This window comes from Hevea brasiliensis, chromosome 16, assembly GCF_030052815.1.
Source record: "Hevea brasiliensis isolate MT/VB/25A 57/8 chromosome 16, ASM3005281v1, whole genome shotgun sequence".
Classification (NCBI taxonomy): domain Eukaryota; kingdom Viridiplantae; phylum Streptophyta; class Magnoliopsida; order Malpighiales; family Euphorbiaceae; genus Hevea; species Hevea brasiliensis.
Genome location: NC_079508.1, coordinates 50,103,726 through 50,129,172, shown reverse-complemented (window position 1 = coordinate 50,129,172; position 25,447 = coordinate 50,103,726). Strand labels below are relative to the sequence as shown.

Genomic DNA, 25,447 nt, shown 5'->3' with positions numbered 1-25,447 from the left:
GCCATTAGTGATCTTAGTGTGGACAAACTAGAGGGACAACATTTGGGGTCCTAGGTGATTCACAAAGGTACCAATCACATCTACAGTGCATCAAAAGGTTAGTGCACATATTCTTGTATCAATCTAGTGTTCTAATGAATTAATTTGTTAATTTTAAAAATCTTAAATGGCAAATGTAGATCCTAATACATATTAAAAGTGTTTTAATATGTAATTGGACATTGAAATCAATTGTATAATGCATGAAACCCTAGAAAAAAAATTTTAAATTCAATATTCTATTCTAATAATTTTCATAATTTCGCTCCTTTAGATTATATATACAATTATAAATCGATTATGTTCATCACTACATTAGTTTGCGGAAATTGAACAGAATTGCCAAACATTGAATTAATCGTTGAATCTTATTTAAACATTTATGTATCTTTTTTTAATTATTAAATTGTCTCAACCTAATTTTCTAAAGAAATGGGTTTATGTAATGTATGTTAAAATTTTGACATTTTTATAATAATAATAATAATAATAATAATAATAATAATAATAATTTAATGGTCGAATAAAATGCAAAAGAAATTAATTGAGCGAGTGGCTGTGATAGTCGACGCGGAAGCGAGTAGACCTGCCACGCCTCATGGACGGCGATGTATATCCTCCACTTTCTAGTTGGAAGCATAGAATGAAATACTCCTCTAGTTGTAATATTCCTTTTTTTTTTCCCTTCACAAAACTCTATATTTTTTTCCTCATTATTCCCTTTTAAGCGCGGCAAATGTTGCCATTCTTTTCTGTGCACACGCACAAATCTTAAAAAAAAAAAAGGCAAGAAATTTCCTCTCTTCTCCTGGGTAAGTCTCAGTCAATACTCCCCTCTTTTCAGTTGTCATAATTTCTCATTTGGTCTATTTTCTTGATTTGGGTCTATATCCTTGTGAATTTCCCTGCCGTATTTAGTTGAAAAGGTTTCACCTTTTTTTGCTCCTTTATAATTAGGAGTGGACTGCTCTTTTTCAATTTTGGTTTCCCCTTGAGACCTTGTTTCTTTTCAATTTGAGCTGTAATTCTTCAAGTTTTGCATGGTTTGGCATTGTATGTGATCTGGGTTGCTTCTTGTTTTGTGAATTCACATGTAAAAATTGAATTTTTTAACCAAAGGCATGTTTTTCACGAATCTGGGTTTGATAGATTAGTCGTGTTGTGTAGTTTTTGAACTGAATGGTGTTGTCACTTGGCTTTTGATGGGGTCTGGCTCTATGACTTTTTTTTTTTCCCTTTTTTTTTTCCCCTTTTTTTTGGGCTTTTAGGAGCTAATTCTTCTTGTTGGCATTTCAAGCTTCGATGCCTTCTTTGATTGGACAAATATATAATGTAAGTTTGTTTTGGTTAGTTGCGAGAAGGGAATGATTTCGTAATTGAGTAAGCATTTTTTTTTATGCTGATTTGATCTTGCTATCCTTGGTGATGGAACTGTTCTTATAAATCAAGGAAATAGAGCATGCTGATTGTTCATTCCTTGTGTTTATAAGCTAGAATTGATACAGGATTTGTTTGTGTAATCTTTGAACACAATGAAATCGAAATATGTGCGCGTTTATGCACACATGCGTGCATATCTCCAATTCTTGAATTCAAAATTTTGCTTCCACATAGTGAATTCTAGTGGCCTTTTTCTGCATATAACTCTTACTCTGCTAACATATGAACTAGTACAAGTCTCAGTTTTTGCCAAACAATAAGGTTTATTCCTTCATAGAAAATGATATTTGTCACATATGAAATCAAATTGACTTATTTTTTCTTTGTAAACTATCATGAACAATTATCTACCGCTAGTAAAATTTCATTTTGCTGTAGGCAGAGCTCTTTGTTGTCACAAGGGTTATAACATCCTGAGTACTTCTGCATTTTGTTAGTACTGCCACTCATGGCTTCATTTATAGCTTTTACTGAATATCTACTTTTGAGTTATTCTTTATATATTGGCTATTGGTAATTTCTTGAGAGATAATGAAGGATGCTGACTCGCATGTCTGTCATGATTTGGTTGCAGTTCTTCACATATTATTGTGTTCAACGACGTAAAAGCTTCCCAATTTTTTGGACGACTAGTAACAGCCTTTGAGCTAGTGCTAATTGAATCATGCAGTTCTATCACCATCCATACTCTCTGGATAGTCAGAAGGTGAGACTTGCTTTGGAAGAGAAGGGCATAGACTACACATCGCACCATGTCAATCCTATAACAGGAAAGAATATGGATTCCTCATTCTTCACGAAAAATCCAAGTGGAAAGCTCCCTGTTTTCCAGAATGGCGCCCACATCATTTTTGACACCATTGAGATGATCCAGTATGCCTTATCCTTCACTCTTGCCATTCTGTTTCTGTTGCATAAAATCTGAGTTGTGTTTGGAAGAAATTTCATATTTGATCGATCCATGAGGACCATCTAATCTTCCTCTATTTATTCTCCTTGAACATTCAAACATGGTTTTTAGAAATTCACTCTTTTGGAGCCATTTACACATTGTCTCTATGTTCATTCCCTTCTATGTTTCATCAGAGTTAAAATGGCCACCTGTTATAGAAAATGTTTTTTTCCAAATACACCTGGTCTAGAGAGGAAGGAAAGACTTTGAACTGAAGTGATAAAGTAATTTGCAGGTACATTGAAAGAATTGCAGTTGTCTCAGCAGGTGCTGATGAGAATTCCTTTAGTAACAGAGAAGTTGTTGAATGGATGCAGAAGATACAAGAGTGGAACCCCAAGTTTTTCACACTTTCTCACATCCCAGAGAAATACCGCCTTGCTGTTTCCAAATTCATAAGGCGTGTGGTGATTGCTCGAATGGCTGAATCCCCTGATCTAGCAAGTGCTTACCACCGTAAACTAAAAGAAGCTTATGAAACTGAAGACAAGTTGAAAAATCCAGAAGTTCTGAAACGAAGCAAAGAGCATCTTATTAGACTTCTTGAGGAGGTTGAAACCAAGTTGAGTGAAACATCATATTTAGGTGGGGAAGAGTTCTCAATGGCAGACGCAATGCTGATCCCAGTACTGGCTCGCTTAGTACTGTTGAATTTGGAAGATGAGTATATAAGTAGCAGGCCAAATATAGCTGAGTACTGGATTATGGTGCAGCAGAGGCCTAGTTATAAAAAGGTGATTGGGAAGTATTTCAATGGCTGGAGAAGATACAAAACACTAATAAAAACCTGGTGTTTTGTTCGTTTCAGAAGTTTGTTGAGGAAATTCTGATGAAAAATACGGACTCTGTAAATTAGTAAGATTTTTGTACCGAGTGAAAAATATACAAAAGGAAGTGTGAGTAAACAATTTCTTTCTTGTACCCTCCTTCATTCTCTTGGGGTTTAATCAGTTCAAAAGGGAGAATAAGGGACATATTGGAAACATAGAAAACCATGAGAACCATGAATGCATAATGTCCTCTTGTAATGTTACAGAAACTTTCTGAAAATACATAAACTTTTCAGTCTATAGAATTAGAGGAGGAAAATGAACATATGCATCTGCTTCATAAACAGATATCTAACTGCTAAATAAATATTTCATAGGAACAAAACACATATATGTCCTCTTGTGAGGACCTTGAGCTTTGCACAAATGCACCAGTGGGCATTTTCATCATGTCATTACGAAATGGTATCTTTTTTCCTTTTTCGTTTTCCCATCCTGTAAATAAAGAGTAGCAATTCTACTGTGTAAGAGAACTATAATTTTGCTGTGTTTATTTAGTTTCCCAGAACCATGATAGAAACTTGACTATGAAATAAATTCCGAAGTACAACAGGTATCCTTGAATTTGCACGTTCTGTAACAACTACCATTTATTAGATCAACAAATTAATCCAATTTAAAATACTCAATTAAGACATCGAATTACAGTCCATTTCAAGGAAAATTTGTAACAGACGGCTTACAAAAATAAATACCAAAGATCATTGAAGAAACAGTCATCCGCCTTATCCATCAAGTTCTCTTTCTCTCTCTAAAACACACACACATTCGAAGATACCAGTGAAGTTAATAATTTATTCCAATGATTGTATATAATCTATACCTTCTATGAGGAAAATGATACATAAACAGAAAATACCTACCCCTTTGAGGGCTGAATAAATGGATTAATATCGAAGAAAACAAATCTTCAGCATGTTTTTCCTGGTCTAAAATTCTGAAAATGAATGAATTTTCCATTGAAAATAAAACCCTGGAAACAAAAGAATTGAGAATACATCAAAGTATGGAAGAAAATCCAGAAGCTTGAGTGATTTTCCTAAGAATGAATGCTCATTTAGGTGCTCTTCTGCTGATTAATGCAATTGCCAGCCTTTTTAACTCTACAACTTATATCCTGTGAACAGTTACAAATTTCTGTGCTCATTTGTTACACTCCGCACATCAGTACTGCATACTTCATCTCTTAAGTTATTTTCTAAGTATCCCCACCCATCACTCTTGCAATTCCAAGGAGGCCCTTTATTCCACTTTTGCTGCCTGAAGTACCTTCTTCCCAAATCATGCGAGGATCCCTTAGCTCGTTTAAATGTTTGTTGGCCATTTTCACCAGGAATGTCTAAGTCTGGTTGGTTAGCACCATTCGTGCTCGGATTGTTTTCATTTGGATAATAAGCAGCAGGATAATGTCTGTCCTGTTGGCCTTCTGTAGTTTCATCAATCACCATAGAATTAACAGCAGATGGAGTTTCTTTCTTGTGATGGGGAAATGGTGGTAGTGGAGGGAAAGGATGGAAAGGCATGCCAGGAGCAATAGCCCAACTCTCCACAGTTCCATCCTGAGGTGACCCAAATTGCTGCACAATAGGCAATGGAATTCCATATGACACAGACAAGCGGGAAATGAATTTTCTACAAGGACGTCCAACAGGGAGATCAGTAATGGTTGATGAAGCATTGGATGAAACCAGGGTGAGATTGAGGGGAGATGAGAACCCAGGTGGAACATCCTGCCTTTCATTATCAGCACAACTAGCTTCATCTTGTTGACAATAATTGCGAACACAATTAGGGCAATAACTGTTTTCTCTGCTTAGTTTGTCCATGTGATCCAGCAACTCATTACCTATGTCAGGTAGTGGTTTGTATTCAGATTGTTGTATTAACCCAGACTGAATCTTCTGCTCATCACGCTGAAGAGATCTTGAAGATGGTTTTTCATCTGCTGGTTGATCCCATCGGCTTTTACGCTTGCGAGTTTTCATACCACCAACACAAGGTGCAGAACAGCCCTCATGGACAGCAGCATCCACTGAAGTTGTTGCTTGCTTTGATTGGGTTGCACAATCTATTGCTTCTGTAGGCCTTACACACAGATCGCGTGAATAATTCTGTGAAGCTGAAACCCTGTTGCTGATTGAGCCTCTGTAAAACTCCATCTTCCCATCCTCCCTATCCATATAACTATATTTCCTGCTATGCCAAGGAATCCACTTGTCTCGGAAATTTCGTGCAATTTGATGAACCTGTTTCAAATTTGACGAACATGTTTTTTCACCCCCAAATAGGCAAATACTATAAATGTATAGCACAAATTAAGTCAAGGCAGAATCAATCCTTTATGAGTATGGTTTCTATTCATATATTTAATATTTAAATGCTTCTGCACCTCTCAAAGAGTTTGTCCTCATTTCTATTTTTATTTTCCCACAATATGAGTCCTTTCTCAGAACATAAAATGCAAACAAATATTGCTTTTCACCCATGCTCTCATCATAGAATGGGAAAATGTTTACTGAACTAATTAGAGTAATGTAAACACGTGGAATTTAAAGCAATTCTTGATGTGAATGAATTAATTATGTCTCTTTTCAAGTGTTAACTTTCAAAGAGGACAAAAACTTTGGGACATAGGAAGTACATGATAAATTTGCTGCAAATTTAAATCTGCAGAAAGAAAGAGAGACTTGGAGAAACTACCTGTTTGTCATTGTGCTCCGTCAATGACAATATTGAACCGCTAAAGCTGCACAAATCAACAGTCTTGTTAACACATACCAATAAATTGAATCCAAGATGAGAAAATAATCATTTTCAAATTGCATCTTAAGAAGTTGACATCACAAATTTGGCAGCCTAAGAGATGGAACAGGAAAGTACAACTACATGTTCATAAATATTCACCATTGCAGGACAACTTACTTATTAAGTAGCACAACTTTGTAAATTAGAAAATGCAGAAGAGAAGCATAGCTTTCCTGCTTCTTATACCCTAATGGGGGAGGGGGAAGAGAGTCTTAAATCACAAGCTTTATTCTTCAAAGACATTAGATGCTACAATCTTATGCTTCACATCATCACTTGCTCTATTCCTTGACTGACATTTTTGCATCCTTTGAATGATTTCATACTCATCAGAATATGAAAAAAAAAAAGAAGAAAATAAAACTCCTCTGTTCTCGTTTGTTTTCCAAATCAAAAGACAGTTTTGCTTCTCTTGTACAATACCAAGAGTTCTGGGGTTGCTCCCCATCTTTCACCAATTTTAGAAAAATTTGTAAAGAATAAACCAGTAAGAGAAGCTTATCATTCGAATTTTCTTTTTTTTTTTTTTTTCCCATATCAAGGTAAGTCCCTTGGTGGAACATGAGATCTGCCTACATTCTATTGCTTCTACACCAAAAAGATTCTCTCTCCTCCTCTGTTCTCGTCACTTCACAAGATCTCCATCTTAGCCTAAGACTAATCTACCGCAGCAAACCTTTTTGTTCCATAAATGATGTACCATCTAATTTATGCCTGAGAGCCCCTCAAATTGAGTAGAGTCGGACAAAAAAATTCAATTAAGAAAAATCATGGCTAATGATCACAGATTAAATGTCAAGCATGACATTATTAATTGTTGTCAGTAACCCATCAAAGAAAAAAGTTAACAAAGACGTGAATTCACTAACAGGGGCCAGACATTATTCTAACCTCTCCATTCCAGGACAAGGAGGACCTCCATTAATATGTTCTGGTGTAAGTATCTCCTTGACTGCCAAATACTCTAAAACCTGCACAAAAATCAGTTAGCAGTTTGTTGTTATCCTTCATATTCCTGAAAGTTCTACAAGTAATTTACTTATAAAGTTCTGAACAAAGGTCTAGATAAAATAAATCAAGTTCCAAGCATCCCGATGATGAAAATCAATAATGTTCATACTTCACACTATTAGAGTGTATAATTTCTTTATAGCTAACCATAATTGAAAAGGGATCAGATTTGAACCATTTCCTTTTTCCTTTATGTTAAATTAACAAGGAATATTGTTTCAAAAAAAAAAAAAGGAATATTGCCTATCAAGGGAAAACAAGAGAGAAATAGAAACACTATTGAATATTATTGCACTGTCAGGCAGATGAATACTCCTTGTGTATTTACCAAAATGTACTGCATTTGAGACTTCAAATATTATATTGTATACTGACACATTTGGATACACATCAAGGGAAAAACTTGTTTAAGTCAAAGATCAGGATCTTTTGCAAACTTTGGCTAACTATAGAAAAACAGCATCATGTCTATAACAGGGTCCCAGTATGGGGCACCTTCAAAAGTTTTCGGAGAATTGGTGTCTTTTTGAAGTCCTTTTGGTACTGCTTTAACATGTTGTGGAGCATCCGCAAACCTGAAAGCCAAAAAATGATGGTCTTTTAGCCAGCAATAGCCATTTTTATGCAATGTTAGGTTCAACCATAACAATTTTACTTATTCCTTAACATGGATAAGTAACATGGATAAGAAAAATTACACGCTGCAAAACAAGAGAGGAAAACTTACCATTTTTGTTAATTATATCAACCAAAACCACTCGTGATTTAGTTTTTAGAAGTGCACCAAGAATCATTGAAAGATCTCGATTGCTGCAAAATAAATAAGCTAAATTTTCATACACCCACTTGTAAAAGACAATATCTTACAACCAAAAATGTGGGTGATAACATAAAATATGATAAAAAATAACAGGCGAAAATTCAAAATTACCTCTGAATTGCTTCACCATTTCCACTAGCACCAGAAGCAGCAGTAAGAAGCAAAAGCTTCAAATAACCTTTAGGGGCATCCTATCAAAAAACAAATGCAAAACCAAAAAAAAAGCCTGAATAGAGACACTCAAGACATAATAAAATGAACTGAAACCTTCAGTATCAGTAAACTTCAGACAATCAGAAAATGACAATTCCGAATATGAAAGCAAAATCGAACATATGGGAGACGAAACACTATTTTTTTCCTATTGAAATTGACAGCAATAAGGGTTGGTTGAATTTTTAATGCAAAGCACATACTCATGGCAACTGCAAAAATTAAATGTTCTATAAATAGAAGAGGAAGATGTAGGGATGTTAAACCACAAGATAAACATGATCTAAGGCTGTTCTGCTATTTTTAAACTACTAAGAGGGAGTTTGGCTGTGCAATTGGGCCTAGGTGCAAAAACTTCTAGGCCCCAAAACAACAGATTCTCCCACAAGCTTGTTTCTGGAGCTTGTGGTGTGGGAGAAGGTGTGTTTTGTTTTGAGCCTAGCTCCACCTGCATTACAAACTCAACCTAAAACAATATCAACCATTAAACGGGCAAAAAAAACAAAATGCGTAAATTTAAAAAAAGCACTTACTTTTCGTTTACTTATCCCACCATCAGCATCCAACAACTCATTAAGTTTCTCCTCAACTGCAAATATTAAAATGCATTAATCATTACATATAGCATATAAAATTTTCCATTTGTTACTACAAGTGAAAGGGGGATCCAAACCTGCTTCAAAACGGCCATTGGAAGTACCATCCATAAATTTTTTGGGTTTGATAGGCAGCACCTGAGATTTGTTGGTCATCATCTGAACTTTATTCACATTTGAATGATTACTAGTAAACTTTCCTTTCTTAGAAAAACCAGATTCACATGAGGTTTTAATCAGAAATCGTGATTTCACAAAAACCCGCTTTTCTTCAGCTGTAGCAGACTTCGACTTCCTGTTAGCAACCATGCCATCAGATAATGATTTACTGAGCATTGTAGTTGGAGAGGTATCCAACCTTTGAATCTCTTCCTTGGAAATTACATGCTTGACAGCAGATGTAGATTTGCTTGTTACATAATCTGCTTCTACAGATATTCCTTTTGGTGGACTAGCAAATGGAAAATTTCCCTTCAAATCAACAATTTCCAATGAACTATGTAATTGGGAAATGGGGGAAACAGATTGGTTCATAGAGTCCTCAATTTCAGAGACTACTTCCATGTTCCCAGTAGCTGTAGTGGAATTACCCGCTGTATCTCTATCTTTTGATATACTGTCTACAACTTGCAGTTCTATGCCATCCAAGGAACTGGTTCTGGGTATCCTATTCTTTAATGCATCTCCAGCTTCACCATCTTCAAGCATCACTGGTTCAAGAAATTCTTCGTCTGAATCAACTTGATCAATTACCTCGGTGTTTCTTAGATCACCACCAATATAACCTTGACAGTGAGGTGAACCACAATAACATCTTTTCGCAGCAGCCCCACCCACTCTTACATACTTGTAATGAAATGTCAATTCTTCACCCTGAACAAAAACCATGTCCATAACAAGATAAAACAATGATAACCCATGCAAATGAAATAAAAAAAAAAAAAAAAAGTCCCAAATGAGACATAATAATGGCTAAGGCTTGGAATTCCAGCTTGGAGATCGCAAGTTCAAATCCAATTGGGATTACAGTAGAAAGGTTTAAGGAATATAGAATATTGCCCCTGCTGTGAAGCACAAGGCCTAATGAGCTTCCCAATTGAAAAGAGAGAGAAGGGTTGAACATGTATAGAAGAGGCTGCAACAAGCAGTCTTTTATGGCAAACACATGTGGTAAGGCATTAAATATTGCAGTGTTCCTTCGGTTCTCTAATTAAAACTACGACTAGATATAAGAAGAAACATGGCATATTCCACAGCAAATCAATTTGCAATTTGACCTAACAGGCAAGCCAGCAATATCTCTTACCTTTAGAAAGAGAATCATGTTTAACACACAAAAAAGAAAGAGAGAGACAATGAAAGAGGTGTTATTGAGATATTTGATCAAGCTTTAACTTCTAGAGCAACTATGTTTTCTTTCTTAGAAGCCGGTAAAGCACAATGGCAGTAGAATATTCTTTTAGTCAAACATAACGCTGCTAACACGATCAATAAGTTTAGTCTGGAAAGGGGCCCTAACCCTGCTGAGCTAAAACTTCAATCCTCAGCACCAGTGTGAACTGATTCCTTTCCTCATATACCATGGTTAAACATAAAATGATCATCATGTGAACTACTCACAATGAGTAAGTGATTAGACTCCTTGACACAAAGTCAACCATCTTTCCACTACGAAGTAAAACCATATTACATATTTGTCATGTTTAATCAGATACAACAAAATAGGTCGTCTCCTATTTATTCTATTAACACATTCTTTTCTAGCACTTCCTCTTCTAAAGTTTGATGGAACAGGAGGGTGGTAGTCGCTTGAACTACACTTACACGCCAATCAAAAGAAACAAGTACAATAAAATAACAACTAAAGAACCAAAAGCTCAAAGTTACACATTTCCAGAAGCATTTCCTTGACCATCGAGAGCTACAATCACAATTAGTCAAATTTCTAATGCAGATATGTAGAACTCAGGTAGTAAAAAAAACTTCAATAATTATGGCCTGGTATGAAGAAGTAAAATATATCAACTAAATTAATTAATATTAAGTATGAACATACCTTCTTAATATCCCTCAATGCAAATAATCCAATACAGATCTCTCCATTGACCACCCACTGTTCATAAAAATTTAAAAGTAATGCAAACTTTTAATATAGAGAGAGTTTTACAGAGATAAAAGAGAATTTATGAAAACTCAAGCAACAGGCAACACATTCAAGAATGTGAAAGGATTTATGAATACAAGGTATTTGAGTGAATTAAAACAATATTTCATAAATCCTACACAGAAACCTGGTTAGTTACAACTGTTAGAATAATTGCTATGCTTGCGCCTTAAGTTGAGATTGTGTGCTGATTATTTGAGATGTAATGGTGGCTCTAAATATGACTGTAAATTTGTATTTTTCCCTTTTTGAATGTACACCTAAGCAGTGTATATATATATAACAGCCAATTTGAGGGAATAATCAAGCTATTTTCTCCAAATCTCTTCTTTTTCTTCTTCTTCTTCTTCAACAACATTCAGCTATCTATCCAAAGTCATTATGGCAAGTACATTGAGATAAAAATGAAGCACTATAAGGGGAACATTACATTTTTATAAACCTTTGTTTTTGGAAGAGACAAAAACATCAAGTAAAAAAAAAGTATGCTAGAAAAAAAGCAAAAGAGAAACTAAATTTCAGCAGAAGAAACAAATTCAGTCTTCAAGATGCAATGCGTAAAAAGTGAAAATATAAATTAAAGACAAAAAGTGATTCCGGTTGAAGCTTGAGAATGCATAATTAAAACAAGACACAGAATGGAAATTTCACATAATAGTGAGATGTAGATATGCAAATCAATCACCTTTTCAGTACGGCAATTTGGATCACAACTATGGTTAATAAATCGCCCCAAATTTCCTTTTGCACAAGCATCTATCACCTGAAAGAATAAAAAAATGGATTTCAGGAAAAGAAAAAAAAGAAATTCATTGTAGGAAGATAATTAGAAACAACCTACCCCCTTTAAAGAAAATAAAGGGCAAATCTAATCGGCATATTCATATTAAAATACATAATATAAAACAATGGAAAAATTGCTATTTAGTTCCTGTATATTAGCAAAATTAATGACTTGATCCTCATATTTTGAGAAACACATTAGTTAGTCCTTGAGTTTTAATACTGTCTTGCAATTTCGTACTTTTGTTTATTTTTCTCAACTTTTGCCATTAATGATAGACACTTTTGTTCCTTGTTGACCACATTTCAGTCCCTTGACTAATGGTTCAATTGACAAAAATGGACAGAGGGGCCAAATACTCAACAGAATCAAATGTAAGAGACTAAATCATTTATTTTTGAAAATATGAGGGTCAAGTCATTAAATTTTAACATATTTGAGGGACTAAATAGTAGTTTACTCACTTATAAAACCTGTTAAAGGAACCCGTATTAATGCTTTGTTACAAATACCCAACACAGAAGCTAAGATGCACATATCGAAATCAAGCACAGAAAGTATGCCCAAGCTTCTTGGCTACAAGCGTAATTAGATACAATTGAAACTTGGAGTTCAAATAGAAGCCCAAGCATGAAGACTCTTCATAAAGCACTAAATTTTGTTTTATGGAACATGGCAACTAGAGTTGAGGGTATCAAACTGAATTGAAGAACCGTACCACATTGAACTTTTTTTTTTTTGATGATTTGATTCGGTTTTGGTTCTTCACTAAGAACTAAACCAGAACCATACAAAAACTGAATCAGACCCATACTGAACCAAGAACCGATTTTCTACATATGTTTTTCTATGATTTTTTTAGATGTCTTATGCACTTTCAATATAATTACATATTTATAAATTATATGCAATTAACATTGTTATACACACACACACAAAAAACTAATATTATCTTTCATTTATCCACTTTTTTTTTTTTGATAATTGTAGTTATAAATACATTTAAACACCTTATTATTCTTAATTATAAGGTACTATTATGTTATATATATATTTAATTCATAATTATATATGTATCTTATAGTTAAAAATTACATAATTAAGAAATAGCTAAAAGGTATATTATATATACGTATATTACTATATTATATGTAACAATTAAGCCTTAATCCCTAATATTATATGATATGATTGATTCTAAATTTTATATGAACCTTATGGTTAAAGATTATATAATTTAAAAATAGCTAAAATGTATATTATATGATATGTTGTACATTAATAACAGACTTTAAAGTTTAAATACTAATTCAAGTATGAATTTTTATGGAAAAAATTGCATAAAATTATTTTAAAAATCAAGAATTGAACTGAAACAATACCGAATCAGAGCTAAGAATCAAACCAAATTGGAATTGACACATCGAAGAATCAAACTAGAGCCATACAGAAATTTTAGTTCGAATCCAATTCCTAGACAGACACTGAACTAGAAAAAAAAGCAAACCAAACACCTCTAATGGCAACAATAGTCACAAAAATCAATATGACCATAGTAACCAAACAGCAGCACACAACACATGAACACAAAGAATATTGACCAATGTCATTAGAAATTTAATAGTACTGCAGCAATTGAACCTTCGCATTTGAGAGGGCACAAGTCCATATTTTGCATTAAATTTTTATAAAATTTTAAAATATGGTCCTAGAAAATAATTTCAGGCAATCAAGTAATTAAAGCGGGGCCTCGCCACTAACCAACAAAAATATTGGGCTCTCTAAAACCAATACTATATTAATTTTTAGCCTAAATACATCTTTTTCACAATCATCTGAGGACCTTCTACCAAACTCAAGATTTTTTTTTCTTTTTCTTTTTTCAATAGGATCCAAGGCATGAGTTGATTGGTAGTTGGTTGACGATTTTAGCAGAGATGCGCCAACCTTAACCTTTCTCACATGATTGTCATGTCCATTAGTTATATGAACCATTGAGCACCACTGTCACTAAGGTTGAACAATGGGAGCAATAGGCACCCAAGTAGAACTCATCCTTGAAAACCAGCTTGCAAGGAGAGGGTGCCTAAGGACTTATTAAGCTCTCACCAAACTTGTCTTTTAGCAATGTAGAATCATAATAATACTCTACATTTGGAGAACCAACGTCCTCGTTAGTCATGGCCATGTTGGTCATGGCAAGCACCCTACACATCGAACCACCTGTTCTTATGCAATCCATGAACTAGCATTCCATGGATCACCGCTACGAATATTGAGTCTCGTAGGATGGGGCTAGCTAATACCATTGATATGAACCGTTTAGCACCACAGTTACTAAGTTTGAACCTAGGGAGGAATAGACACCTAGGTAGAACTCATCTTTGAAAATCGACTTGTAAGGGGAGGGTGTCTAAGAACTTATTAAGCTCTCAACAAACTTGTCTCTTAGCAATGTGGGATTGTAACAATTAGCCACATCAACATTGATTCAACATTTTCATTAAATTTCAATGTATGTGGATTTAGTGGTTGCACTTTAGCTCTTATTCAACATCAAGTGACCAAAAGGTATAAATTATCATAATTTTATTGTACAAGTACTTGATTGTAGTTGTTCTACAAAAGCGAATTAAGTTCAACATAAAAGTCTACAAACTCATGCCCATTTGATAGAGTTTTTTTCTACTGAGAGTCTAATACGTTTTATCATTATTTAGCAATTTATGTTAGAATATGTGTAACAATCCTAGAATGATGTAGGAGGAAGCAGTAAAAAAGGATTTAGGGACCGTAGATTTTTTTGTGCCCTGATAATGTGGGTGCAAACCAAGTGGACTTGAGAAAATGATCCATATACTCAACCTTAGCTAGTTTAACATTAAGGCTTAATTAAGTTGAGTAATAGTTAAAAAATACTTTGGATCTACCATATTACTTACAACCTAAATACTGTGTAATGCTTTTGTATACAAGATTGAGTCATTAAAAAAGGTGCAAAGGTAAAGGGGGTAAACCAAGTAACCAAGTAGCATGCAAGGGAAAGCTAAAGCCTGAAATACAATACTTTGAGAACCTTTAGAAAACTCTATAAACATGCATTCACAAGAAAGAAGAAAATTATGAGAACCAGTTTTTAGAATCCAAGATCCAATAATTGTCACACAATCTAATACTCCACCATTTTGAAAGATCCAATAATTGTCTCACATGATCCATTATTAGCAAGCTTTTCCTTGTCATCCACCATTTAGAAACCTATCAATTTTGTCAAGACTCTGGCGGAAAAGGAAATCAACATCAAATTTCTTCTTCTAAACCATATTCTCATACATCAAGTCATGGAATAGGGCAGCATCTACAACAAAGTACAAAATTTGAATTCATTGAAATGTCCTAAGTGTCAACAAGCACCTTAAAATAATGGTTTAACCTCAATCTGTATCAATCACACATAAACACAAACTAATAAGCAATTCAACAAGGTATTTACAATGTGGGTAATTACTAGGTACCTAAGCCAATGCATTTTTTTAGCATAGTTAAGGTAATCTGATGGTGAAGACCCAATATGAGAGTCCATGGGTTGGCAAAGCAAGAACAATTGGGTATTAAATGGTTTTTTACAAGTCAACAATTAAATGTTCATGTATTACTTGACATCCCACAACTTGCATGGACATGTTCAATGGGACTGAAAAACTCGTTAAAAATTTTGAAGAGCCATTGTAAAATATTTAAATATTGGTAAAGTACGTCAATTTTATCAGCACAAGGAGATTATTCATGTGAATAATGATTAGCTAGCACTTTCAATTCTATAGTGTGAATTAAAGAATACATAACCTATATCTCGAAATACCACATATCTGAGAGTTTGCGCCCCAAAGATGGAACATTTACCTCTTAACAAATTTAAACCAAATAAAAAAACCTCATCAGTTAACAAGCAGCAGATACTAATTAATGCCAACAGTGTTTTTCGATAGTTAATGTCAAAAATATGTCAACTAGAAAGTTAGTTGAGCATGTGAAGACTGAAGGTCAAGCAAAGGAACTACTACTATAAGTTTGCAAATCTCATTACAGCATTTAAAACCAATATATTGCTGGTGCTTATAACCAAACTGACAGGAAAAAGAAATAGAATATAGAAGAGAAAATCCAAACCTCACTGCCATCCAACGTCATGAAGTAGAAATGCTTATGGCTCTTAGAAGCATACTCTCTCAGCCGCGCCTCATAAGTATGCACATCAAGCACCTAGAAAACCACATATTATAAGGAAAAAAATTACATATTAAAAATACTTGAGGAAACATGTTCACACTCACACGCAAGCACATTGTGAACAAAAGAGTCTAAGGATGGCAGTGGGTTGGAGATTCTTAGTTCCCTATAAGGATTTGCTCCCAAATGGGCGGGGAATCCCCATATATATTATATTAGGCATACATATTTACATATCAGATATATATAATTCTTTACAATTATATAATTCATATTTATTTTAGTTAGTGATATATTAATATTTTTATTTTTAGTATAATTATAATTGAAAAGTAACACAAAAAAGAAAGAAAACAAATAAAATCAAGTGGGAATGAGGATCCCATGGGGATGGTGATAATACTCTCCCCTGTTAGGGGAGCGGGAACAAGGATGGAGAATGGCCCCCCACATGCACCATTGCTGTAGCGGACATGTAACACCCCCATATTAAGTAATCTATACATTCTACTGTTCCAATGACTAGTGTCTGTCCAGACAATCAGGATGTCTAGAACTATATCTGTGTCATTTAGAAAAGCTCTAAATAAAGATTATTAGAAATTATATGAAGGTGAAATACAAACAAGAAGAACAAAGCATAATGAGTTAAATGAGCCGAGGTCACAGCGATGGGTGACAGAATCGGAAAGTAATTGCGAGCTCAATCGCTACCCTGATTTCGTGTGGGACCTTATGGCACCCCAAACCTAAGGATAATTGCGAAATTAATGGTAATATGAAAACCACAGAAAAGAATAGAGAACTAGCTCAAATAATTGAATCAGAGTTCAGGAAGTAACCTAGTGCTATTAGAAAAATTGATCAGATTGTTAAAAGGCAAAATGGTCAATTCACCCTTAGAGGTGACTTTTGGCCTAAAGATTCATTAAAATGTAGAAAATTAAATTTATGAAAAAAAATTAAAAACATTATAGGTGTAAAAAAGAAAGGAAAAAGGAAAAGAAAAAAAATTTAAATAAAGGGAATTATGACATCACACCTATGTAAGCATGACATCATAAAAAGCTATAATTTAAAATTTGAAAATTGTGAGATAATGTTAACAGAAAGAGACAAATAAAGGAAAAAAAAATTAAATTTATAGTCTTCTTCTTCTTATTGCCGAATTCTCTCTCCCCCTCTCTCCCTCTCATCTTTCATTCCACCATTGTTAAGGTTTGAAAAGCTTGAAATTCCTTAAATTTCTTCCATAAATTCCCTAAATCTCAATACAAAACCTCATCCCTAGACCTTGTTAAATCATTTGGGAGCAAAAAGCAAGAGGAAAATTAAAGAATTGGAAGCTTTGGAAATTCAACAACGAGGTAAGTGAATCCAAGCCATTTCTTTTTGAATAATTGATTGAATTGAAGTTGAAATTAATGAATTTATATGAAGAAACATGAAAATCATGCATGTTGAGGAGAGAGGAATTTTCGGCACTCTGCCGAAATTTTTGTAAAATTTTCGAAATCCTGAATTAATAAAAAATTTACTTGTGACATAAACTTTAATTAAAGGCTTTTAATAAGTATTCAACATTATCTTACAATTTAAAAAGAATAGAAATTGGTTTAAAATCCTTTGTAGTATATTTAATGGGTTATCGGTAGACGAAGTTCGGTAATTCATTAGGTATACCACGGGATCATGTTATGCCTTACAGGGGGGTAAGCTGTGACAGGACACAAACACAAAGTCAAGATCAAACTACTGAACTAACAATCGGTAAAGCCTGCAATAGTCACAGCCCTTCATAATTTTTCTAGAACTATAATTTGGCAAGCCCACTCTGGATCATATTAATGAAAAACGACGAGTATGGCTTGGCAGGATTGCATGAAGTTTTTCCTCCCTTGTGCACAGCTAGCAGTAGCACACAACAAAAATCTAACAATTGGCATGGCAAATAAGATCCATAAAATGTTTTGAAGGTGTATAATTGTAATTAGTAAAAGCAGATTTAACAATGGTCCTGCCAGTACAATTATGCTATAAGTAAATAAATTAGATATCAATGAAAGACTGCTAGTGTCCCTTTAAATTGGACTCATGCCCTGTGATTCATCCCTTTTTTTTCTCATAATGAAATTCTCCATTAAAACAACTGGCTAAGGACCACTGAAAAAGTTACCTCTCCAACATATTCAATTAGAAATTGCCCTTTGGAAATATCCTCTTCCAATCGTAGGCCAAAACCTTTCTTTCCGCATCGATCCCACTTCATTTTGGCATAATTACGCTTTTGGAACTGCAAATAGAATTTTAGACAAAAAACTGTACTCTTCAAAAAAATTTTTAAAAAAAAATCTTAAGGAATAAAACTGTTACTGCCTGACAAAGCAACAACTGTACCTGTTGATTTGAACAAAGGTCCCCGCATGGACACGTGCCTTGAACACATTCAATGTTAAGCATTCGATTCAAACATTCATCTCCACAACCTAACCCACCATCCAGAGGTGGTTTGCAATAGCACACCATTATCTGCTTAAAATTTATAGAATAAAATAAATTATAAAATATAAAGCAACCTACAAAATCACAAAGTTAATCAGCGTTTTACGAGTTAATAACAATGCCAAAATATAATACAAAATTCCAGAAAAAAAAATCATAGTTCCCTACTATTAAGTGTATAAAATGAAAAAGAAATTTCCTGCAAATAAAATACAGAAGTTGTACGTATGAAAAAGAAAAAGTGTTGATAAAAATAGCAACAACATATGATTGTGTTTGTTTTGAATCTGAATATAGTGCTACAGGAACCACATTTCCACAATGAATTCTTTCGATTCAGATTGCAAGAGCAATTCTCCCTCTGATGCTGGCACTTCTCAAATTCTTTTCTCAATTGGCAACATCATTTGAAAAGTAATTAATTCAATAGGCATACACACCAATCTAGATCAATAGGAGAATTACAGCCACCAGTAGAACCTAAAAGAGTTCATAATTTTTCTGAAAGTTTTCCATTTTTTCATATTACAGTGATAACAAGCCAGGTCCACATATGGACCAGCATGTACATCACCTATCAAGACACCCCAACACTTAAGCCCATAACCATCTCAGAAAAAGTCCAACTTGCTACAACTCCAATTGCACAATTTCCAATTGAGATGAAGCTTAGTCCTTTCCTCATTACTACCATTTATTAAAAAATTCCACTTAATCATAGATTTACAGAAAACCACAATGCATTCAAATGTAAGTTTCATAACAGTGAGATGGAAACAAAAATGAGTCTAGTTCAGACCTCATCAATAGTCAGAGTCCTACGGGTACGGTGCAGAAATTGATTAGTAGAAATGCGTGTAAATTCATGCTCCTTGGTAACTGAAAACACATTGAAAGAATGACGTTAGAAGATTACAGAGACTGGGTTAAACCCTCAAGTAGTATCAATCTTAAAAATTGCACCTGTTTTAGGCTTAAATTCTAATCCCTTATTCTTTGACGGAATATCATAGGCATCTTCATCAGCATCCGATATGCCCAATTCTGTATTAATTTCAGCATTTGACTTCTCCTGGGGGATGGAGCAATCAGCAAAGGCTGTATCCAAGTTGTCCTTGCAAATCCTTCAAAACAGAAAAGAAACACAATTCATGATTTTAGAGAGCATAAGAGGAAAGAGTTTTGCAGGAGGGAAGGAAGGAGAGACTAAAATAAATTTCTGTAATACATTAAACATAAGATTAACAAAAGACTATCATTAACTTTTGACAGCTTGACAAACTATGTGTTTTTAAGTCCAACAGAGCTATACAATTTGGGAGAGAGGAGGGGGAGGTCTCCCCATCCCAGTGGTTCAAACCCAAGCCTCCAAATTGGAATCTCAAGTTGGTTGCAATTACTATTGGAGTTGGACAACGTCATTGGGCACTCATTTCACCCCCAATGGGATATATAAATTGATCACTTCTATTTCAAGTGAACTTAAACAGATACATAAAGGTAGTATGGTTAAACATTGGCTAAGATATTTTATCTTTAAAGTTTAATCCAAAGCCACTAAAACAAATAAGTAATGCATTGTAAGAACTATTTTATAACAAATTATATAACCCTATGATTCTTATATTTTATTTTTTATTATTATTTTTTTTAGGGGGGGGGGGGGTGTAAGATAGATTAAATGTTTTGGAAGTATACCACTTGCAATTTGTTTGACCAATAGAATCTACAAGTGCAACTGGAATACGCCGCCATTTATGACAATCATCACAGCGCACCCAAGCATTATCTACAGGTAAATGCTGCTCCATTACATCATTTGATGCCATGTCCAAATTAGCTACACCTGTGGATGCAACATTGTCACCAGGATTTTTTTTTCCAAAATCATCAGCATTACAGTTTCCTGCAGCAACAAAAAATTTGAAACAGAACTGGCATTAAGCTTTTGTATGCTAGAAACGATTATCCAAAGGATAAAAGAAGTAATGAAATATAAAATTATTAAACAATTAAATATTCAACATAAATTATCTATTACTTGTTTCTAGATCATCTTCTGCTTTGCAAACAACAAGATCACAACCATTCTTCTCCTTGATTTTGTTCTTATCAACTGACTGCTGTTTATTTCCTTTATGTCTAAAACCATTTGCGCTCTTGCTTCTTGCATTGTCAGAGTCTTTAGACCTTCCCTTGCTCACTCCAGATTTTCTTGGAAGTTGCCACCCCTTGGATTTAGTTGAAGGAAGCAGCTTGTTTGAATTTTGTGATTCTGGCAACCTTCGCCCAACATCCAGGCCAGAACATATTTTAGTTTCTGCATTAACTTTAACTTGTGATTGCAAATCCTCTTTAGAGACTCTAGGTTCAGTCTCTCTTGAAAAATGTAACCGTTCCTCAGAAAATTCCTTACAGATTGAAGAGTTGCTAGATGCATTTCCCCTAGTGGGAGAAATATGAATCTCATTGGAGAAATGTTCATTGCCCTTTCTCTGCCTGCCCCCATGCTTCTTTGTTGCTTTGACCTTGTTTATGCCAGCCACAGCAGGAGATATATCTTCCGGAAAACAGTCACTGGCATGGGTAAGTCTATCTTTCTTCTTTCCTCTCTTAACAACTACAGGAGCAACAAAAACCTTAGAAGAGGTGAAAACAGCATCAGGGAAATCTTCTTGACATCTTGAATTAACTTGGCCTTCAGGAACCAAATTGATAACTTCTGAATCAGGTGAAGTTCCTGCATCTGTATAACTCTTCTCAGCCACTTCTTTCGATGCTTCATACTCTACATGAGCGGGGACTCCGAGATAATCACTGGAAGCATCTACAACTGACTTCTGGGAAGTCAAAGTGCCCTGCAAGTCATTATCTTCTACATGTAAATCTGAAATAGAAGCATTGGAATATATTTTTGCATCCTCCAGTTTATAACCAAAACATTGTAGCTGATCTTCAGTCCCCTCTTGCCCCATTTTATCTTCAACACAATTGGCAAAATTTGGAATTTCGAAACTGGTTCCTTGACATGACTTGATATCAAATTCCCTAACACCACCAGCAGCAGCAGATGCTGAGGTATCAATTACTTCTGGGACCACAATGTTCAGACTGTTTTGGGGAAATTCTTTTCCCACTTTAACTTTAAGGCGAATACCACTAGTCAAAGCATGTTTTTTTCCACCAGACCATTGAGAGCTTCCACCAGCCCGACTACTATTCCAATTTCTGCTCAGTTTTCCACTTCCCTGGCCAACCTTTCTTTTGCTCAGTTCAGGATTCTGAATTTCATTGAACTCCAGTCCATTACTTTGCTCAAAAAATTGTGTAATATTCCCTAATAATCCCCAATTGGAAGAGCGAGCCGGTTTGGAGAAACAGCTTCTCTTCCTTCTTTCAGCCTTGAAAATCTGAGAGTCTCGCACTTTGCCTTTGTTCTTGCTTTTCCTTGCAGCCCTTTTTGTCTGAGTCTTCTGGCAGGATTTACGTTTTCGATTGCTCCTTCTAGAAGATGATGAGCCAATGTCAGGACATTTGTTTTTAGATGGACCAGCATTTCCAGCACAATCCTTCCCTTCATTATCTGTCCGTTCAGAATGGTCAGCTGCATTGCTAGAATAAATGGTACCAAAAATATCCTTCTCTAAAAGATTTGGTACATCCAACTTCTCATAAGAGCCATTCTCAGCAACATCAAAGGGCTGCCAGGACTGTGGAATGTTGGGAGATATTTCAGGTGAACCATCCTTCAAATCACAGGCATCTGCTACTACACAAAGTTTCACGCCATGAATTTCAACCTTTATTTCAGTCGTAACATCACTTTCCTCTTCCACAACATATGGCATTCTTTCCACAGAAGGTCCATAAACTAAATTCTTCTGGTCACAGTTACTCAGTGAGTCGGCCATAACTAAATTCTCCAAGGTCATCTGGCAACCCTGTGAAGGGCAAGCCTGGATGCTTAAATCTATATCACTTTGCTTCCAATTATCTGTTGGAACCCTTTCTGCAGTAAGACAATTGGCATCCATGCCATTTTTCTGATCATTAGATAATTCTCTGGGAATTTCAATGCTGTGCTGAGATTTCTGTGTGCATACATCAGATTCAATCAAGGCTAAAGTATCATTGTTCACATCGACAGCCCTCTCCAAGGCTTTACTGCTGATAATATTTGCCTCCATGTCATTTTGTTGGCAATAAACTGCAAAATCTGATTCCATGCACATTTCATCATCCAGTGAAGATGATATTTGGTTATTAATAGTAGATTTTAACCAGACTAAAAGATTATTCTTCCCTTCTGTAGCTCCCTCATCAAAGGGCACACCAACAGGCTCACCATCCTTCTCCTCATCCCGCTGGATAATTTTTTCTGGAGAACCAATTGCAGGCATTGATTCCAAGGACATATCGAAGTCTTGACAAGAAGACAGCTGGCCATGAATAGTAGTATCTATCACTGGTGAAACACTGCTTTTCTCCTTCATAACCTCTGTAAACTCTTCTGCAGAGGGACTGTTACAATTATTTAGCGCAACTGTCGTTGGTATCAATTCTGACAGTGTCCCATGGTCCAGTGAAGACCACATTTGATTGTGAATATCAGTCTCTATCCTGGACAAACCAACACTTTTATTTTCTATGACCTCGATAACCCCTTCAAAACTGTCCTGCTTGTCCTGTTCAACCCCATTTCTAGGCAAAGCATTCATAGATCTGATTTCTACGGGCATTTCACAGTCTGATGAAGACAGCATATGGTTACAAGCATCAATCTCTGTTGCAGCTAAACCAGCATTTTTCTCTTCTGTTTCTGTGTCTCCTTGGACAATGCCACTCCAGTCATCCTTCCGTTCATCCTGTTGATCACAATTCCTGAGTGAACCAGAGATAGGCATCAATTCCAGAGAACTTTCACATTCCTCCAATGAATTCACTAATCCACCATTATCATCACTAGACCCAACTTTTTCCACACACAATCCATCAATTTTCACATTGCAACTGCCAAGTCCACTTTGCCTTCCATTAAAATAACCGCAAGCAACCCCACATTCATCCTCTAACAATTTCCCTGGCACCAAACCAACCATATCTCCACTGTCACACACCAACTCAATTTCCCTATCAACAGAAGCAGCCTCTGTAAAATCACCATAGCTCACACAGCCAGCATTATCTGTTTGAGATAACATTAAGCATCGATCCAGCGCACTAGTGGAGCCCACATTATGATCAATCATATCTAAACCAGCCTCCAATAAAGGCAGCCGCTCAGAATCAGAATTTTTTATGAAGCACACATGTTGCTCCACAGCAACCTGGTGCAAAGGTTCGTGAACCTCAAGCGAGTTCTCACACGAACCCATCAAAGTTCTATCAATTTGTCCAACAAATTACTGCATACCCATTACCCGAAACATAACAAAAATCACCAGAACAGCAGTAAATTGACAATGTATAATCCCAACGGCCTCCAATCAATAAAACCCTAACCTCAAAGTTTTATTCAGCATATCCCTCAAAACAAAAACAGACACGATAAAAGATTACCCGAGTCAACAACTGCCAGATAATTAAAATAATAATTGAAAAACAGGAACCCTAGAATCCACGCTCTCTGCACAAGCAAAAACCCTATCTCAGAATTCGCAGGACAATGCAGATACAGAAAACAAAGCTGCACTTGAATGCATATAAACACGAAAACACGTTGAACGTAGAAAATTAAAATAACCACAAAATAAAAAAGAGTGCGAGAAAACAACAATCAGAGAAGCAAATACCTGATCAGAGAGACCGAATTTAAGGCCATTGGAGGAGAGGTTTTTTTTTTAATTTTGTTTTTCCATCCAAACAGTTCCCTCCTTTTTTATGTAAATATAAATAGAGAGAAGGAATTGCTTATTTTTTTATCAAAGGAGAAACACGACGCACGGAAAGGAAAAGCGTAAGCCTTTTTGCCGCAGAGAGAGAGAGAGAGAACTTTTTACCGTTGATTATTATTGATTGGGCGGAACCCGTCTTCCTCCTACTCTGTGTGCTACTTTTTGACACGTGTCGCGGATGAGGGTGTTTTGGTCATTGTGAAATCATTATAATTGACATTAAATTGAGTGCCCTAGAATTTAATTATTATTATAATAATACTCAAGGAGCATATTTTATTTGATTAAATGATAATTAAAGGAGCGAATCACATTAATTGTCATTATTTATTCTTCATCTTTAATTAAATCTATTGACTTCCAATATTACAAAATTGTCCTGGTTGACAATGTCAATACTTCATTAGTGAAGAAATTGGTCGGTTTGAGGATGTTATAGTGACTTCAATTTATGTAGATAAATCTAAACTATAAGAGGTGATAATTATTAAAAAAATTATTAATTATTATTTTTGTTTATTTTTATTTATTATATTTAAATTTTTATTTAAATTTATTTATTTTATTTAAAAAAAATAAAGAGTATAAACTTTTTTTTAATTTTATCTTTTTACTTCTATTAAATACAATAAATATTTATATATATTTTATATGAAATAAATGATAATGTAATTAATTATTAATATAATTTTATAAAAATAAAATTATTTAATTATATTCTTAATTATTGTATAAAATTAAAATGTAACAAAACAAAAAAAAAATTGAAGGAGACAGTATTAATCATTACTTTTAAAATAAAAATATTACCTTTTCTTTTACATGTTATTATATTAATATTTTTTTAAATTATTTAAATTATATTTAAAATTAATACATATTATAATTTATATAATTAATTAATGAATAATTATTTTTGTTATAATATTAATTGTTATTTAATTATTATAATTATTGTTATTATTTAAAATAAAAATGATTTAATTTAATTCTATAATTTAATTTAAATAATTGTCATATTTTTTTTTAATTTTTTTCCAACTTCATTTTAGATTTAATTATAGCCAGCTAATATATATTTGGATGTGTTTAATATGAACCTAATTTTATTTGTCAATGAGTTTAATCACTTTTATTAAATATTTATATTAAAAAAAAAATATATAT

General features: G+C 34.4%; 2 protein-coding genes across 7 annotated transcripts; one reads left to right on the top strand and one right to left on the bottom strand.

Annotated features, from left to right (window-relative positions):
- Positions 1 to 682: 682 nt before the first annotated feature.
- LOC110654334 (glutathione S-transferase TCHQD) lies at positions 683 to 3,506 on the top strand. 6 transcript variants are annotated; one of them, XM_021810278.2, is made up of 4 exons: positions 683 to 851; positions 1,308 to 1,371; positions 2,054 to 2,352; positions 2,667 to 3,506. In XM_021810278.2, the coding sequence occupies exons 3-4, from the start codon at positions 2,144 to 2,146 to the stop codon at positions 3,259 to 3,261; spliced, it is 804 nt and encodes a 267-aa protein (XP_021665970.2). In that variant the 5' UTR covers positions 683 to 851; positions 1,308 to 1,371; positions 2,054 to 2,143; the 3' UTR covers positions 3,262 to 3,506. The 6 variants fall into 6 exon arrangements, with proteins under 6 accessions (XP_021665970.2, XP_021665968.2, XP_057993712.1 ...); XM_021810276.2 differs by lacking the exon at positions 1,308 to 1,371 and having other exon boundaries at positions 696 to 851; XM_058137729.1 differs by lacking the exons at positions 683 to 851; positions 1,308 to 1,371 and adding an exon at positions 874 to 1,092.
- A 530-nt stretch (positions 3,507 to 4,036) lies between these two features.
- Positions 4,037 to 24,374, bottom strand: LOC110654333 (histone-lysine N-methyltransferase ASHH2-like). Its single transcript, XM_021810275.2, is given in 19 exon segments — positions 4,037 to 4,393; positions 4,395 to 5,507; positions 5,962 to 6,007; positions 6,958 to 7,037; positions 7,573 to 7,652; positions 7,805 to 7,887; positions 8,009 to 8,088; positions 8,644 to 8,699; positions 8,784 to 9,579; positions 10,763 to 10,819; positions 11,556 to 11,633; positions 15,825 to 15,917; positions 18,061 to 18,177; positions 18,282 to 18,413; positions 19,186 to 19,265; positions 19,350 to 19,510; positions 20,085 to 20,292; positions 20,428 to 24,012; positions 24,179 to 24,374. Coding segments are annotated over 18 exon segments (6,669 nt in total). The 5' UTR covers positions 23,762 to 24,012; positions 24,179 to 24,374; the 3' UTR covers positions 4,037 to 4,318.
- Positions 24,375 to 25,447: the final 1,073 nt, after the last annotated feature.

Excerpts from the sequence above, each read along its gene's own strand:
- LOC110654334 (XM_021810278.2), top strand. The coding sequence starts at position 2,144 with ATGCAGTTCTATCACCATCCATACTCTCTGGATAGTCAGAAGGTGAGA. Across the intron at positions 2,353-2,666 it reads GACACCATTGAGATGATCCA|GTACATTGAAAGAATTGCAG; the intron begins GTATGCCTTATC and ends AGTAATTTGCAG.